General features: G+C 43.4%; 1 protein-coding gene across 1 annotated transcript in view; it reads right to left on the minus strand.

Annotated features, from left to right (window-relative positions):
* Nucleotides 1-18,233, minus strand: part of tmtc3 (transmembrane O-mannosyltransferase targeting cadherins 3) — a 111,457-nt gene that overhangs the window by 86,135 nt on the left and 7,089 nt on the right. Inside the window, exons 3-4 of the mRNA XM_020455612.2 lie at nt 17,905-18,123; nt 316-415 (exon numbers count right to left, since the gene is read on the minus strand). Coding sequence (XP_020311201.1) covers nt 316-415; nt 17,905-18,123 — 319 coding nt within the window. The remainder of the gene's footprint in view (nt 1-315; nt 416-17,904; nt 18,124-18,233) is intronic.

The raw sequence follows: 18,233 nt of genomic DNA on the forward strand, positions 1-18,233 counted from the left end.
GCGAGACTTGGCGATGAATACTACCCCAACCGCCTATGAGGGTGCCATAACGAGTCAGGGCATGGGTCTTGTTGTCTTGTTGTTCTCTGAAGGCTCGCAACCAACAGGGGGAGGGGTACAGAAGACTCACTGAATAACAGACTAGCAAGTAGGAGCATGCATCTCATTGTCCTGTTTTCCTCTGAAACCTGTGTGTGTGTGTGTGTGTGTGTGTGTGTGTGTGTGTGTGTGTGTGTGTGTGTGTGTGTGTGTGTGTGTGTGTGTGTCAAACAGGGGGACAGTATTGGTGGAGGTCTACAGTAAAAGTAGTTTCACCGATGGATTGGTCAGCTCCATTAGATCTGGTGTAGGCCAGGAACGCCGCCAGGAGGAAGATGGAGGACAGGAGCTCTGCTCTTCCTACGACACCCGTCACCTGTAAGAGGAACCAAAAGTAAAAAAGTTCAAAGTCAACATTTCTGGCACAAATATGTTATTCTCTCACCAATCAATCGAGGAGGTCCTCACTCCCCATGGCACCCATCACCTGTCAGTCCATGGTATCAGGGATGTCTCTACCCCATCAAAATGTAAAATGGTTAGGGTAGGTGTTAAGGTTAGGTTAAGGATGTCCCAAGGATCCCGAGGATAGTTTTCTCATGAATCATTCTAATCAATCAACAACCTTTAAAACACTTCCTCCTCAGTCTCTATGGAAGTTCACACCTCTCAACATGTCTACCAGGTATGCCTGGAATCTTCTGCAACCTGATTCTCCATCCACCTAACTGTGAAAACCACAAGCTGTGTGAATCAGATCGCAGCAGATTCCAAGCTGTGAAAACAATCAAAAAGATGTCAGAGCCTAAAATCAACACCCGCCAAATGCAGGTAGATTTTGGCATTTGTATTTATTAGGTATCCCCATTAGCAGCAGCTACTCTTCCTAGATTCCAAACACATTAAGGCACTTACATTACATATAAAATAGTACATCATAACATTATTACACCACTACATATCTACAATACAAAATGTTTAATACCACCATACAACAATATTACAATGTATGCATGTGTCTGTACCTTTGCGTGTCTCTTCACAGTCCCTGCTGTTCCATAAGGTGTATTTTTACCAGTTAATTTTTTTTTTTTTTTATCTGACTCTACTGCTTGCATCAGTTACCTAATGTTCCATGTAGTCATGGCTCTATGAAGTACTGTGCGCCTCCCATAGTCTGTTCTGCATTGGCAGGTAAGATGCCCATTTCACTAGCCACGTTGGGTGGTCAAGGTGTGAGCATTTCACTGGCAGTTGTGAATACAAATAGTCAAGTATGATCACATTTATTAAAATGCATTCGGAAAGTATTTCACCCCATTTACATTTTGTTATGTTACATTCTTATTCTAAATTGTATTAAAATCTTCCTTCCCCCCTCAAATCTACACTCAATATCCCATAATTACAAAGCAAAAACAAGTTTAGAATGTGCAAATTTATTATAAATACAAAAATATGACATCTACATAAGCATTCAGACCCTTTACTCAGTACTTTGTTGAAGCACCTTTGGAGGTGATTACAGCCTCGAGTATTCTTGGGTATGACGCTACAAGCTTGGCACGCCTGTATTTGGGGAGTTTCTCCCATTCCTCTCTACAGATCCTCTCAATCTGTCAGGTTGGATAGGGAGCGTCGCTGCACAGCTATTTTCAGGTCTCTCCAGAGATGTTCGATCGGTTTCAAGTCCGGGCTCTGGCTGGGCCACTCCAGGACATTTAGAGACTTGTCCCGAAGCCACTCCTGCGTTGTCATGGCTGTGTGCTTAAGGTTATTATCCTGTTGGAAAGTGAACCTTCACCCCAGTCTGAGGTCCTGAGTGCTCTGGAGAATGGTTTTTCTCAAGGATCTCATGGCATACATGTTCCATCTTGGCTTCATTAGATTCTTTTAGGTGCCTTTTGGCAAACTCCAAGCGGGCTGTCATGTGCCTCTTACTGAGGAGTGGCTTTCGTCTTGCCACTCTACCATAAAAGCCTGAATGGTGGAGTGCTGCAGAGATGGTTGTCCTTCTGGAAGGTTCTCGCATCTCCACAGAGGATCTCTGTCAGAGTGACCATCGGATTCTTGGTCACCTCCCTGACTAAGGCCCTTCTCCCTCGATTGTTCAGTTTGGCCGGCAGCCAGCGCTAGGAAGAGTCTTGGTGGTTCCAAACTTACTCCATTTAAGAACAATGGAGGCCACTGTGTTCTTGGGAACCTTCCATGCTGCAGAAATGTTTTGGTACCGTTCCCCAGATCTGTGCCTCGACACAATCCTGTCTCGGAGCTCTGCGGACAATTCCTTCGACCTGATGGCTTGGTTTTTGCTCTGACATGCACCGTCAACTGTGGGACCTTATATAGACAGGTGTGTGTCCTTCCAAATCATGTCCAATCAATTGAATTTACCACAGGTGAACTCCAATGTTGTACAAACATCTCAAAGATGGTCAATGGAAACAGGATGGACGGGAGATCAATTTCAAATCTCTTAGCAAAGGGCCTGAATAGTTATGTACTTTTACATTTTTATATATTTGCAAAAATGTCTGAAAACCTCTTTCGGCTTTGTCATTATGGGGTATTGTGTGTAGATTAAATGAACATTTTCCCTCATCAATCTATTTGAGAATAAGGCTACGTAACAAAATGTGGAAAAAGTCAAGGTATCTGAATAAATGCTGCAGTAGCTGTATTTCTGCCATTTTGTTTCATAGTTTATAAATTACGTCGCACAAAATCAAAGAACAAATTCTATATAGCCTACCCCACCTCACGCTGCAACACTCCCTGGCTGAGGGCTGTGTGCTCTTGAAGAACTACGTGAAAGACAGATTTTTAGAAGCACTGCGGACAGGCATAAAAGTTGGTCTAATTTACTTGAAACTAGTGATGAAATCAGTCAATGGAAATACATTCATTAGGCCCTAATCTATGGATTTCACATGACTGGGAAATCAGATACTCAGATACAGTACCCAAAAAAATTGTGTTCGTTGTCTCTAGTTTATGCCTGCCCATACTTTAACCCCACTGCAACCACGGGGCACTGTTCACAACGGTGACATCAGAAAAGCGCTTGCCCACATGACGCCAAACACGAGGTCAGCTGATCGTACTGACAAGTTCTTTAATACGTCTGAGGCGGCTTACGGTAGAGAAAATGTTGATCACTGGCAACATCTCTGGTGGACATTACTGCAGGCAGCATGCCAACTGCACACTCCCTAAAAACTTGACACAGTGTGTCGTGACAAAACTGCACATTTTAGAGTGGCCTTTAATTGTCCAAAAGGCTCCTTAACCGCTTCTACCCGCAAGCCATAAGACTGCTAATCAAATGGTCATCGGACAATTTACATTGACCCCGCCTCCCTCCATTTGTTTTTTTTAACACTGCTGCTATGCGCTGTTTATTATCTATGCATAGTCACTTCACCCCTACCTACATGTACAAATGACCTAGACTAACCTGTACCCCCGCACATTGACTCGGTACCCCCTGTATATAGCACCGTTATTGTTATTTTATTGTGTTACTTTTTATTATTTGGTTATATTTTAATTCAGTATAGAAAAACATTGTTTCAGAAACCTTAGAATGCACGCTTCGGTTTCTTTGTGTTTTATTGGTGTAATTTTAGCAGCTGGTTCATTTTTCTTCTTTCCATCTACCTGCTACAGTGGCTGGTGGACTAAAACGTTTATTTTATGCCCTGGCCGGCATAAATCATGGAGGGAGACCACAGAGGTGGCTCGCAGTGGCTCTTGCAGTACAGGGGCCTCTAGCAGAAATATGTGAATGCTGACTGCCACCTTATGCGAGCACATGGAACTGCACGTTTTCTTTGCACAGGAGCGGCTGGGCTAGGAGATCCTCCACCATGAAGAGAGCATGTTGAGAAAACATTTGGAAACGCCTTGAGGTACTACCTGGACTTGTCCAATAAGAAACAGATGTGTGTTGCAAAATATTTTTGCTTTGCTGAAAGTGGTCCGGCTGAGGTTGACTCATTTACATATTTATGATGTCATACAAATGTAGTTCAATCTAAATATGTTCACTATGTTGAGATACCAGACACAGATGCAGCACAAATACACTGAACTACACATTCAGAAAGACAGACACTAAGAGGCTCACAACGGTCTCTTTGTCAGTGTTGATCATGAAGGGGACCTTCAGTACATCAAATGAAAAACAAATGATCTGCTGAGAGAGAGATTCCAGATCAAGATAACGTGATTGCATTGCTCGTCCAGGGGCTTCTTTTTGACTATGAGTGAAATGGGCCCTTTCAAAAGGACTGTCAGGCTGCACTCAGCTGAAGGAGAGAACACCATGAGGAAGATGAGAAGCAGTTTGAGGGAGCACTGAGCTGTGTAACATTACCACTCCCTTTACCAGAGCAGCAGAATGTTGTCTTTGTTCTTTTTCTATCCTGTTTTTCTGTTCTATTCTTCTAAGGCCTGTCTGGTCGCCGGTGCAACTCAATTGAATGGGGCAAAATGGGGGGGTAAAGGGGTTAAGTAAATAGGCGAGAGTAGATGTAGATAGAAAACACTTTAAAGTTTCTAAAACTGTTAAAATTATGTCTGAGTATAAACAGAACTGATATGGCAGGCAAACCCCAAGGACAACCCCCCCCCCCCCCCCCCCCCAAATTCACCTGACCACTGTTTTCAATGGCTAGTACTATAATTATAAGCCCAAGTCCTCCCAAATTGCAGTTCCTAGGGTTTCCACTAGATGTCAATAGTCTTTAGAAAGAGTTTCAGGCTCGATTTGGGAAAAATGACCCAGAAATTGTAGTTTTTCTAGGTGGCTCCTATTTTGGCTGTAGTGTTTCCAGGCGCGTTATTCATCTACAGTAATGAACATACTATTCTCAGTCTTAAATTGTATCGTTTATTTGCGTATTAGGTTACCTAAGGTGTGATTATAAATGTTGTTTGACTTGTTTGGAAAAGTTTATTTGTATTGTTTGGGATTAATTTTGTATGCATTTTGATGGAGAAACAGTGGATTATTGACTGAAGCGCACCAGCTAAACTGAGTTTTTATGGATATAAAGGACATTATCGAACAAAATGACCATTTGTAATGTAACTGGGACCTTTTGGAGTGCCAACAGAAGAAGATCTTCAAAAAGGTGAGGCATATATTATTTCGCTTTTTCTGACTTTCGTGTCGCAACTCCCTGGTTGAAAATGATTTGTTATGCATTTGTGTGCTGGGCGCTGTTCTCAGATAATCGCATGGTTTGCTTTCGCCGTGAAGCCTTTTTGAAATCTGACATGGGGGCTGGATTAACAACAAGTTAAGCTTTATTTTGATGTATTGCACGTGTGATTTCATGAAAGTTTAATATTTATAGTAATTTAATTTGAATTTGGCGCTCTGCCATTTCACCGGATGTTGTCGAGGTGTCCCACTAGCGGCACGTCTATCCCAAACAGGATTTTTAAAAATCTAAAAATGTTTTAATTATATTTATTAACGGGATCGGCTCATAACACCAGCCACAATTAAGTTCTGACACTGACAGAACTGTCGGAGCCCACAATCACACCACTTGATATACATGTGCTTTGCTTTTAAACTAGCTCCTGATGTCCACCAGATGCAAACACTTTGCGTTCTGGCGGAAGTCATTCATTGTCAATGGAGCATTGTTCATTTCTCTACCATAAGTTCCTTCCAGTGTTGATTTTGGCAGTGTGTCCAACCTCCTCACAACCGCAGACCACATCTAAACCACACCATCACAGGACATCTACATCCAGCTTCTTCACCTGTGGGATCGTCTGACACAGCTGATGACACCCGGACAGCTGATGAAACTGGGTTTTCACAACTAAAGAATTACTGCAGAAACTGCCAGAAAAAAAGTCTCAGGGAAGCTCATCTGCGTGTTCGTCGCTCTCACCAGAGTCTTGACCTGATTGCAGTTTGACATCGTAACCAACTTCAGTGGGCAAATGCTCACCTTCGATGGCCACTGGCATGCTGGATTAGTTTGCTCTTCACAGATGAAACCCGGTTTCAACTGTACTGGGCAGATGGCAGACAACGTGTATGGTGTCGTGTAGGCGAGCAGTTCACTGATGTCAACGTTGTGAACAGAGTGGCCCATGGTGGCGGTGGGGTTATGGTATGGGCAGGCATAAGCTATGGACAACAAATGGCAATTTGAATGCACAGAGATACCATGAGGGACGAGATCCTGGAGGCCCATTTTCGTGCCATTCATCCGCCACCATCACCTCATGTTCCAACATTATAATGCACGACCCCATGTCACAAGGATCTGTACACAATTCCTGGAAGCTGAAAGTGGCACATTTCTTCCATGGCCTGCATACTCACATCACCCATTGAGCATGTCTGGATCGACATGTACGATAGCGTGTTCCGGTTCCCACCAATGTCACATTGCATGAGGCAAAAGGTGGTCACACCAGATAGGAGCGCATCGCTGGCACCGGTGTCCAAAGCAAATGGACTACGGAGAAGCTAGCACAGGTACAGAGACCAAAAGGGTCCCAGCATTTCGTAACCTGAACGGGAGACGAAGGTAGAAAAACAACCAACAGGAGTGACTAAAGCAGACATCTCATTGGCGCACTCAGCTAGAGGGACCCACCAATAGTTAAATAAATAAATAATCTCCTCAGCAGATAGAACTTTCTAACGTACTTAGCAGCGCCAACATGGTCCACATAATTGTCAAACTTGAGTCTGACTTAGTAAGGGCATTGTTTTTCTGAAAATCAAAACGAAACCGCAGATAACCATCCTTACTATGAACTAAAAAACAGGGTAGCAGCAAACTTAACATGTGTAAATATTTGTATGAACATTTGTATGAACATAAGATTCAACAAGACAAACTGAACAAGTTCCACAGACATGTGACTAACAGAAATGGAATAAGGTCAAAATCAAAAGTAACAGTCAGTATCTGCTGCATTAAGTATTGCAGTGCGTCGACTCCTCATGGACTGCACCAGATTTGCCAGTTCTTGCTGTGAGATGTTACTCCACTCTTCCACCAAGGCACCTGCAAGTTTCTGGACATTTCTGGGGGGAATGGCCCTAGCCCTCACCCTCCGATCCAACAGGTCCCAGACGTGCTCAATGGGATTGAGATCCGGGCTCTTCGCTGGCCATAGCAGAACACTGACATCCCTGTCTTGGAGAAAATGAGGCACATAGAGCAGTATGGCTGGTGGCATTGCTGGAGGGTCATGTCAGGATGAGCCAGCAGAAAGGGTACCACATGAGGGAGGATGTCTTCCCTGAAACGCACAGCGTTGACATTGCCTGCAATGACAACAAGCTCAGTCCAATAATGCTTTGACACACCGCCGCAGATAATGACGGACCCTTCACATCGATCCCACTCCAGAGTACAGGCCTCGGTGTAACGCTCATTCCTTCGACGATAAACACGAATCCGACCAGCACCCCTGGCCAGACAAAACCGCGACTCGTCAGTGAGAAGCACTTTTTGCCAGTCCTGTCTGGTCCAGTGACGGTGGATGTGTGTCCATAGACGACGTTGTTGCCGGTGATGTCTGGTGAGGACCTGCCTTACAACATACCTACAAGCCCTCAGTCCAGCCTCTCTCAGCCTATTGCGGACAGTCTGAACACTGATGGAGGGATTGTGCGTTCCTGGTGTAACTCGGGCAGTTGTTGTTGCCACCCTGTACCTGTCCCGCAGGCGTGATGTTTGGATGTACCGATCCTGTGCAGGTTTTGTTACACATGGTCTGCCACTACGAGGACGATCAGCTGTCCGTCTAAAAACAATATGTATATATATAAAAATCACAAAATTAACCATCCAAACAGCAGTGCTGGGCAATTTGGAAAGCCATAGTCAGTTAATAAATAATACTTGTAGGAAAGGTTTTCATGCATGTGTATGCAAATGTATGTAGTAGAAAAGAAGATCTGTCCTCCGAAGAGGGGGGGTGGATGGGTTAATTAAAAAAGTCATGCTCCAGTGCATTTGTCTGAGTTGGCACATCTGAGAATAAACCCTGATATGCTCAAATCTGAGTTACTCAGCCGTCCCTCAGGCACAGGGTGTATAGGGCTTTCCTCATGCTCTTGAGGAAGACTATAGTCAACGGTGACCGCAGTGGCCACAGGCAGAACATCACTACCGGTTTCCACTGATATGCTGCCAAATCGTAGAGAGTAAAGTATGACGTTTTTTTTCCCTACACTCGTGTGGCAATGATGTAATCCAGATTTATTTTTAAATTCACTATGGGGTAAGGGCTTGAAAAGCGAGCTTGCAACAGTGACCCCAGTATGGGCAACAAAACCAGGACTTGCCCCCACATCGAAAATGCAGCTTCTGGCCTTTTAATTGTACCAAACTTTCAATTTTGTTTGCGCTTTCTCCAGAATCTCAGAGGCAAAGTCACACGCCGGGTGAAATCTCTATTGAAAACCATTTACAGATTTAGTTTTGTATTTAAGGTGTTGACCTGCAACAAACTCTCTCAGCAAGCTCAAAAGAACTCAAACTCATTCTGACTAAAACCGCGAGATTCCTAAAGAACCACCCGCACTGCAAACAGCACAAGAGGCACCCCTCCATCCCAATCTTTCTCAAACTCAAAGCAGTAAGATTTCAACATAGACTTCAAAGTTGGATTAAATCTCGCAAAAGCACCTTGAGACTGAGTGGTAGGCACTAGAGGGGCAATAGGTAACACCCAACTGCTGTAGGACTTGCTTATATTTTAACCTTGGTCTGACTTCACAACCTGCGGATGTCCAAATATTTAAAATAATTTCACCAAGGCCTTAACAATACTAGGAGCCGTGATTTTCCTCAGTTGAATGTTCTCTGGGAAACGAGTGGCAGCGCACATGATGGTCAAGAGAAACTGATTGCCACTCTGCAAATGACCAACACATTCCACCAGGACTCCGAAACGTTTGTCAAAAGCAGGAATAAGCTGCAGAGCTGCAACACGTACAGCTTGATTTGGTTTACCTGTCTTACGTCAAACAGTAAGTCACAACATCCTGATTCAGACCAAGCCAGAAGAAGTTATGCAAGATACAGTCATAAGTCCTGTTGACCCCAAGATGGCCCGCCATACTACCATAGTGAGCCAACCTCAGTATCTCTTCTTGAAGTGTAACTGGAACAACAATTTGAGATACACTGAGCCACTCGTCTTGCCCAGAACTTGCCTCACGAGAACACAATCTGTCAAAGTAACCCACAAAATACAAACCTCTCTGGTTGAATCTCAGCAAGAAGATGGGAGACTGTTCAGCAATCAGCTGCTTCCTAGACATCAAACTGTCAACTTTAGGGATCCTCCTTTCTCTGGTCCTACAAACTCGCTCACCTTTGGGGTTTTCAAATGAGAATTTAACTTTAGGTTTATCGAAATCTGGAACACAAAGATGTCTCAGACAGATCGATCATGGTGGGATCGCTGACATCCTCAATACTAAACTTGCTCCCGGCGACTTTCTGAGACAAAGCACATGTAACGGCACACGCTGGGAACACTAGGGTAATTATCTGATAATCCATCAGGTTCCTCTACTCTGGGTTCCTTACAAACGACATGATTTTGCACAACCTTCCCTCTATCCAAATTGTTTCTGAAAAAGAATGAGACGCCCTCCTCTCCCTGTTAGACTAGGCCTCATTCCAAAGACAACGGAACCAGAAACAAGATCAGACGAGTTCCACCTTATGCAAAAGGAACTTCCATGCAACCCATTCTCACACCTTGTACTAACAAACTGTAACCAGTCCAAGAGGGATCAGGGGCATGCAACTATAGTTTTCCTTCAAAGAAAATACACTGAACAAAAATATAAAACGCAACATGTAAAGTGTTCGTCCCATGTTTAAATGCTCTGAAATAAGATCCCAGAAATTATTCACTCACATAAAAACATTTCAAATTTTGGGCACAAATTTGTTTACATTCCCGTTAGTGAGCATTTATTTCTCCGTTGCCAAGATAATCCATCCACCTGACAGGTGTAGTAAATATTAAAAAGCATGATCATGTCGCAGGTGCACCATGTGCTGGAGACAATAAAAGTGCACTCTAAAATGTGCAGTCTAGTCAAACACCACAATGGCATCGTTTAGAGAGAGAGCAATTGGCATGCGGACTGCAGGAATGTCCATCAGAACTGTTGCCAGAGAATTGACAGTTAATATCTCCTCCATAAGCTGCTTCAGACATCGTTTTAGAGAATTTGGCAGTACATCCAACCGGCCTCACAAACGCAGACCACGTGTATGACGTTGTGTGAACAGAGAGCTCCATGGTGGCGGTGGGGTTGTGGTATGGGCAGGCATATTGTTGTGCCTAGAAGGCCAGCATCCCGGAGTCACCTCTTCACTGTTGCCGTTGAGACTGGTGTTTTGCGGGTACTATTTAATGAAGCTGCCAGTTGAGGACTTGTGAGGCGTCTGTTTCTCAAACTAGACACTAATATACTTGTCCTCTTGCTCAGTTGTGCACCGGGGCCTCCCACTCTTTATACAATGGCTAGAGCCCGTTTGCGTTGTTCTGTGAAGGGAGTAGTGCACAGCGTTGTGCGAGATCTTCAGTTTCTTTGCAATTTCTCGCACGGAATAGCCTTCATTTCTCAGAACAAGAATAGACTGACGAGTTTAAGAAGGTTCTTTGTTTCTGGACATTTTGAGCCTGTAATCAAATCCACAAATGCTGATGCTCCGGGAATCTCAACTAGTCTAAGGAAGGCCCGTTGTATTGTTTCTTTAAATAAGGACAACAGTTTTTAGCTGGGTTTTCTAACGATCAATTAGCCTTTTAAAATGATAAACTTGGATTAGCTAACAACATGCCATTGGAACACAGGAGTGATGGTTGCTGATAATGGGCCTCTGTACACCTATGTAGATATTTCATAAGTAAACCAGCCGTTTCCAGCTACAATAGTCATTTACAACATTACCAATGTCTACACTGCATTTCTGATCAATTTGATGTTATTTTAATGGACAAAAAGTGATTTTCTTTCAAAAACAAGGACATTTCTAAGTGATCCCAAACTTTTGAACGGTAGTGTACATTATTGCAACAGTCAGCAAAAAATAGCTTCATTTTCATTAGATAACAGAAGTGCAACGGTATTTGGATGGCAGCCACACAAATAAATTAGCTTACAATGAAAAGGCTATGTTTTTGCAGAAACGATGCATGGTCATCATATTTCTAATGTTTAGGTCTATCAGTTTAGTGCAACTGAAGCACAAAATGAGTCTGATGCCCAGCAGAAATGACAATAAGAAGCTTTTTAGATCTGCATTTACAAAATGCAGCAAGATTTCTCATGCATTAGATTTTTTTCCTACATGAAACACAGAATTCAAGATAAACTTAGGGGTCGTGTTAAACTTTACATCTAAGTAAGTGGCTGAAATATTAAGGTGACTGGGCATCATATTGTGTTAGCTTTCTGCCGTGTTTGAGAAGTCAAAGCGCTTTGGATGCTTTATCTATACAGCTGCCACTGCCATCTTGATTTCCTTGCGTTTTTCCTCCTCTTCATTCTCGGCAGTCTGCTGCTCCTCCCACTTCTCTGAGCAGAGCAGACAGGCCAGTTGCCCTAACGACTTGAAAATCCACAGACACAGCATGTAATCATGCTGATGGAGAGCCAGTACTGTTCTTCCTTCAGACTAGCATGGTTTCACGTATACTTGTAAAGGTCTAAACTCACCAATAATGAAATTCAGTGCCCCACAGTGCGTGCATTTGGCAAGTATTCAGACCCCTTCGCTTTTTCAAAACAATTTACATAGCCTTATTCTAAATTGTATTAAATTGTTTTTTCCCCTCATCAATCTACACAATATACCATAATGACAAATCTTCACAAAATAACTACTGAAATATCACATTTACACAAGTATTCAGACCCTTTACTCAGTACTTTGCTGAAGCACCATTGGCAGAGATTACAGCTTAGAGTCTTCTTGAGTATTACGCACACCTGTATTTGCAGAGTTTCTCAATATTCTCTGTAGATCCTCTCAAGCACCGTCAGGTTGGATCGGGAGCGTCGCTGCACAGCTATTTTCAGGTCTCTCCAGAAATGTTAAATTGGATTCAAGTCTGAGCTCCAGCTGGGCCACTCAAGCACATTCCGAGACTTGTCCCGAAGCCGCTCCTAAGTTGTCTTGTCTGTGTGCTTCGGGTCGTTGTGAACCTTCGCCCCTGAGCGCTCTGGGCAGGTTTTCATCAAGGATCTCACTGTACTTTACTCCGTTCATCTTTTTCTCGATCCTAACTAGTCTCCCAGTCTTCCCAGTGTTGTCGCCACCATGCTTCACCGTAGGGATGGTGCCAGGTTTCCTCTAGACATGACGCTTGGCATTCAGGGCAAAGTTCAATCTTGGTTTCATCAGACCACAGATTCTTGTTTCTCAGAGTACTTTAGGTGCCTTTTGGCAAGCGGGCTGTCATGTGCCTTTTACTGAGGAGTGGCTTCGTCTGGCCATTCTACCATAAAGACCTGATTGTCGGGGGGCTGAAGAGATGGGAGAACCATCTCCACAGAGGAACTCTGGAGCTCCGTCAGAGTGACCATCGGGTTCGTAGTCACCTCTCTGACCAAGGCACTTCTCCTCCAATTGCTCCATTTGGCCAGGTGGCCAGCTCTAGAAAGTGCCTTGGTGGTCCCAAACTTCTTCTATTTAAGAATGATGAAGGCCACTGTGTTCTTGGGGATATTTTAATGCTGCAGAAATTGTTTGTTACCCTTCCCCAGATCTGTGCCTCGACACAATCCTGTCTCTGAGCTCTACGGACAAATCCTTCATACTCATAACTTGGTTTTTGCTCTGACATGCACTGTCAACTGTGGGACCTTATATTTATTTAAGCTTTATTTAACTAGGCAAGTCATTTAAGAACAAGTTCTTATTTACAATGATGGCCTACCGTCATTATATAGACAGGTGTGTGCATTTCCCATTTCCAAATCATGTCCAATCAATTGAATTTACCACAGGTGGACTAATGTTGTAGAAACATCTCAAGGATGATCAATGGAACAGAACAAAGGGTCTGAATACTTATGTAAATAAGGTATCCCTTTATTTGTTAATATATTTGCAAACATTTCTAAAAACCTCTTTCGGCTTTGTCATTATGGGGTATTGTTTGTAGATTAATGAGGGAAAATGTTCATTTAATCTATTTTAGAATAAGGCTACGTAACAAAAATGTGGATAAAGTCAAGGGGTCTGAAAACCTTCTGAATGCACTATATAGTAAAATAAATTCTGCAGTAGCTGTTTTCAAAGTATTTCTGCCATTTTGTTTCATAGTTGATCAATTAAATCGCACAAAATCAAAGAACAAATCCTATATAGCCAACCCACCTCATGCTGCAACACTCCCTGGCTGAGGGTTGTGTGGTCTTGAAGAACTAAGTGAAAGAAAGATTTTTAGAAGCGCTGCGGACAGGCATAAAAGTTGGCATAATTTACTTTAAACTAAAGTCTACTGAAGTGAGACTTTGTCCTTGTGGTTCTTGGCAATTTATACTGAAGCTAAATATAAAACAACTATTTCAAAGATTTTACGGAGTTACACATCATGAGGAAATCAGTCAATTGAAATAAATTAGGCCCTACTCTATGGATTTCACATGACTGGGAATACAGATACGCATCAGTTGGTCATCGATACAGTACCTTAAAAAAATTAAATGGGCCTCAGGATCTCGTAACGATATTTCTGTGCATTCAAATTTCCACTGATAAACTGCAATTGTGTTAGTTGTCCGTAGCTTATGCCTGCCCATACTATAACCCCACCGCCACCACGGGGCACTCTGTTCACCCGTTGACATCAGCAAACCTCTCGCCCACACGACCTCATACACGTGGTCTGCAGTTGTGAGGCTGGTTGGACGTACTGACAAATTCTCTAAAACGTTGTTTATGGTAGAGAAAGGAACATTTAGATCCCTGGCAACATCTCTGGTGGACATTCCTGCAGTCAGCATACCAACTGCACGCTCCCTCAACTGTGACAGTGTGTGACAAAACTGCACATTTAGAGTGGCCCTTTTATTGTCCATAGCACAAGGTGCACCTGCGTAATGATCATGCTCTTTAACCTCTTTTGGCTGCGATCCCCGTACAGGGATCAACATCAGGGGAAATTTCAGAGTGACAACTAAAAATACAACGTCGTAACATTAAACATTCTTGAAAATGCAAGTGTCTTACATCCTTCAAAAGATTAGGATCTTGGTAATGAAACTACGTTTTCCGATTTAAAATAGCTATTACAGAGAACAAATACGATGCTTTTGTTTGAGAAGAGCAATCAACAACAAAAACATTTTCCGCCATGACAGTTTTTACACATTCACATCTGAAGGTAAAATTATGACTTACATTCTGATATCTTGCTCTTATTTCCCTTCCTGCGGGTCCCAGTGATCAAATGAAGTGCCATTTTCTTTGATAAAATCCATTTTTATACCCTAAATCGAAACATTTTGTAACCCATGTGCCGTGAATTCCATCTATCAATTTTTTACGGAGCATTCGACATAAACAATTGTTTACCATGTGTAATTATCTAGTCATGGTTGGTTTCAGTGCATTCCTCTGGATGTTTGCAACACAGCTAAACATCATTCTTTTTTTTGCGGGGAGTATTGACCGAAGTGAACTGATTTGAAGACAACGAGCAATGACTACCTTGCACACCAATAATTTTAGCGAAGCTTTGTTGATTGACTGTATTTCTGCCCAATGACCACTGATCTTCTTTAAATCTAGCTGGGTAGATAGCCAATGAGCTGAGGTAAACGCCAGTATGTAATGGTTTTGGGTTGGACCACCATTCCTTGTTTGTAAATGCACGCGTAACGAACTCCATTCTCACCTTGACTATCAGAGGAGTTGCTGTGACGTTTCGCGCAGCAGTATTTCGGAAAGTTGTATTTTCAATGATTTCATTGAAGACATCATGGCGAATAAATCAGGAAAAGCAAAGTCAAAGTCTAAAGTGAAAGTGAAACAGATTTTTTGTTTGAGGAATCTTTGAGTGTTATGATTCAAACAGGAACTGAGGAGCTGTTTTTGCAAGGACAGGACGTACTTCTGGACGGGTAAGTGCTAATGCCGTTTTATGAAATGTAAATGTATACACTGCTCAAGAAATAAAGGGAACACAATCAACACAATGTAACTAAAATAACACATCCTAGATCTGAATGAATGAAATATTCTTATTAAATACTTTTTTCTTTACATAGTTGAATGTGCTGACAACAAAATCACACAAAAATTATCAATGGAAATCAAATTTATCAACCCATGGAGGTCTGGATTTGGATTCACACTCAAAATTAAAGTGGAAAACCACACTACAGGCTGATCCAACTTTGATGTAATGTCCTTAAAACAAGTCCAAATGAGGCACAGTAGTGTGTGTGGCCTCCACGTTCATGTATGACCTCCCTACAACGCCTGGGCATGCTCCTGATGAGGTGGTGGATGTTCTCCTGAGGGATCTCTCACAGACCTGGACTAAAGCATCCGCCAACTCCTGGACAGTCTGTGGTGCAACGTGGAGTTAGTGGATGGAGCGAGACATGATGTTCCAGATGTGCTCAATTGGATTCAGGTCTGGGGAATGGGTGGGCCAGTCCATAGCATCAATGCCTTCCTCTTGCAGGAACTGCTGACAGACTCCAGCCATATGAGGTCTAGCATTGTCTTGCATTAGGAGGAACCCAGGGCCAACCGCACCAGCATATGGTCTCACAAGGGGTCTGAGGATCTCATCTCGGTACCTAATGGCAGTCAGGCTACCTCTGGCGAGCACATGGAGGGCTGTGCGGCCCCCCCAAAGAAACGCCACCCCACATCATGACTGACCCACCGCCAAACCGGTCATGCTGGAGGATGTTGCAGGCAGCAGAACGTTCTCCACGGCGTCTCCAGACTGTCACGTCTGTCACATGTGCTCAGTGTGAACCTGCTTTCATCTGTAAAGAGCACAGGGCGCCAGTGGCGAATTTGCCAATCTTGGTGTTCTCTGGCAAATGCCAAACGTCCTGCACGTCCACCCTCATGGAGTCTGTTTCTGACCGTTTGAGCAGACATATGCACATTTGTGGCCTGCTGGAGGTCATTTTGCAGGGCTCTGGCAGTGCTCCTCCTTGCACAAAGGTGGAGGTAGCGGTCCTGCTGCTGGGTTGTTGCCCTCCTACGGCCTCCTCCACGTCTCCTGATGTACTGGCCTGTCTCCTGGTAGCGCCTCCATGCTCTGGACACTACTCTGACCTTCTTGCCACATCTCGCATTGATGTGCCATCCTGGATGAGCTGCACTACCTGAGCCACTTGTGTGGGTTGTAGACTCCATCTCATGCTACCACTAGAGTGAAAGCACCACCAGCATTCAAAAGTGACCAAAACATCAGCCAGGAAGCATAGGAACTGAGAAGTGGTCTGTGGTCACAACCTGCAGAACCACTCCTTTATTGGGGGTGTCTTGCTAATTGCCTATAATTTCCACCTGTTGTCTATTCCATTTGCACAACAGCATGTGAAATTTATTGTCAATCAGTGTTGCTTCCTAAGTGGAGAGTTTGATTTCACAGAAGTGTGATTGACTTGGAGTTACATTGTGTTGATTAAGTGTTCCCTTTATTTTTTTGAGCAGTGTATATTAGCCTGTGTGAGTTTATGCAACTTTCAAAATGATTCCACCAATCTTATAACCCTCAGGGTGACAAACTACCACAAAAGTGTCTTTTGAACACTCAAATATATGGGCACAGCAGAGCCTCAGAGTAGGGAATTAGAGCGACTACCATACTCCTGGGAAACAAGATCCCGGACGAGCCCCATTTTTGTTATATTCTCCAGCAAGAAAATCAAAAACAAAGGAGTCACTGACTGTTTTAAGAGAGGTTCTGAAAGACACATGAGGGTGTCCACTGAAAGCAACAAAAACTGGAACTTAAAAGACACCAACTAAATTTGCACAAGAAGTGGCAAACAAAAAACAAACACCAAATTTAAAAACTGAAAAAAAACAAAAAGTGGAGCGAAATGAAAAACAGGGACGATCAGATCAAGGATTGTTTTAGAACTCAAATAGGGACCGACAACTAAAGGTGTTCACCCTCCCTCCACATCTCGCCAGACAACTGGAGCACTCGCCAGACAACTGGAGCACTCGCCAGACAACTGGAGCACTCGCCAGACAACTGGAGCACTCGCCAGACAACTGGAGCACTCGCCAGACAACTGGAGCACTCGCCAGACAACTGGAGCGCCTTCTGACTGGTGTAAAAGGTGTAAAACATACTGACACCAATCGGTGCGCCTAACGTGTTAATGTCCAACCTTGAAATATAAATGGAAAAACCAAGGCCTGTAACTTCTACCCAGTCACACATTTATACTGACTCTACACACAATAATTTACGCTGTTATTACTTTGTTTATCATATATCCTAGCCTAGTCACCTTACCCCTCTACATATAGTATTTACCTCTATCACTCCAGGGTCTTTGCACATTGTAAATATGGTATTGGAACTGACCCTGTATATAGCTTCTTATTTTCCTTATTTCCTATTTCTTGTGTGATTTGTTCTACCTTGATATTTTTTGTGCTTCGCATTGATATTGATTACTGCATTTTGGGGTTTGGAGCTGGCAACAAAGGCATTTGACTGTACTTGTGCATGTGACATTAAAATTAAGATGATCCTAGATCTGTGCCAACAGTTGACCAGACTTCCAGCCTTTGTGTGGACGGGGTGAACAGCAGAGTTAATCTGATCCTAGAACAACAAACTTACGGCCTCTGTGTGGATGGGGTGGACAGCGAACAGCAGGGCCGCAACCAGGCTGGAGGTCTTGTCCAAGAACAGACGGCAGAACCTCAGAAAAAGCACACACACCACAGAATGCAGCCCTACGTTGAGCAGGTGGTAGGATGCAGAACTCAGCTCACTGAAGAGATAGTTCAGACGGAAGGTGAGCACTGTCAGGGGCCGGTAGGATTTGTGGCTCCGCTCCTGTAATGAGACAAAGATATGACAGGGAGTTATTAGCTTCAAATGCATAAAGACTGATTGAGGATAGTTGAGACATCAATTCAAAACGATTTTAGCATTAGATACAAGTC

This window comes from Oncorhynchus kisutch, linkage group LG22 (assembly GCF_002021735.2).
Source record: "Oncorhynchus kisutch isolate 150728-3 linkage group LG22, Okis_V2, whole genome shotgun sequence".
Lineage (NCBI taxonomy): Eukaryota > Metazoa > Chordata > Actinopteri > Salmoniformes > Salmonidae > Oncorhynchus > Oncorhynchus kisutch.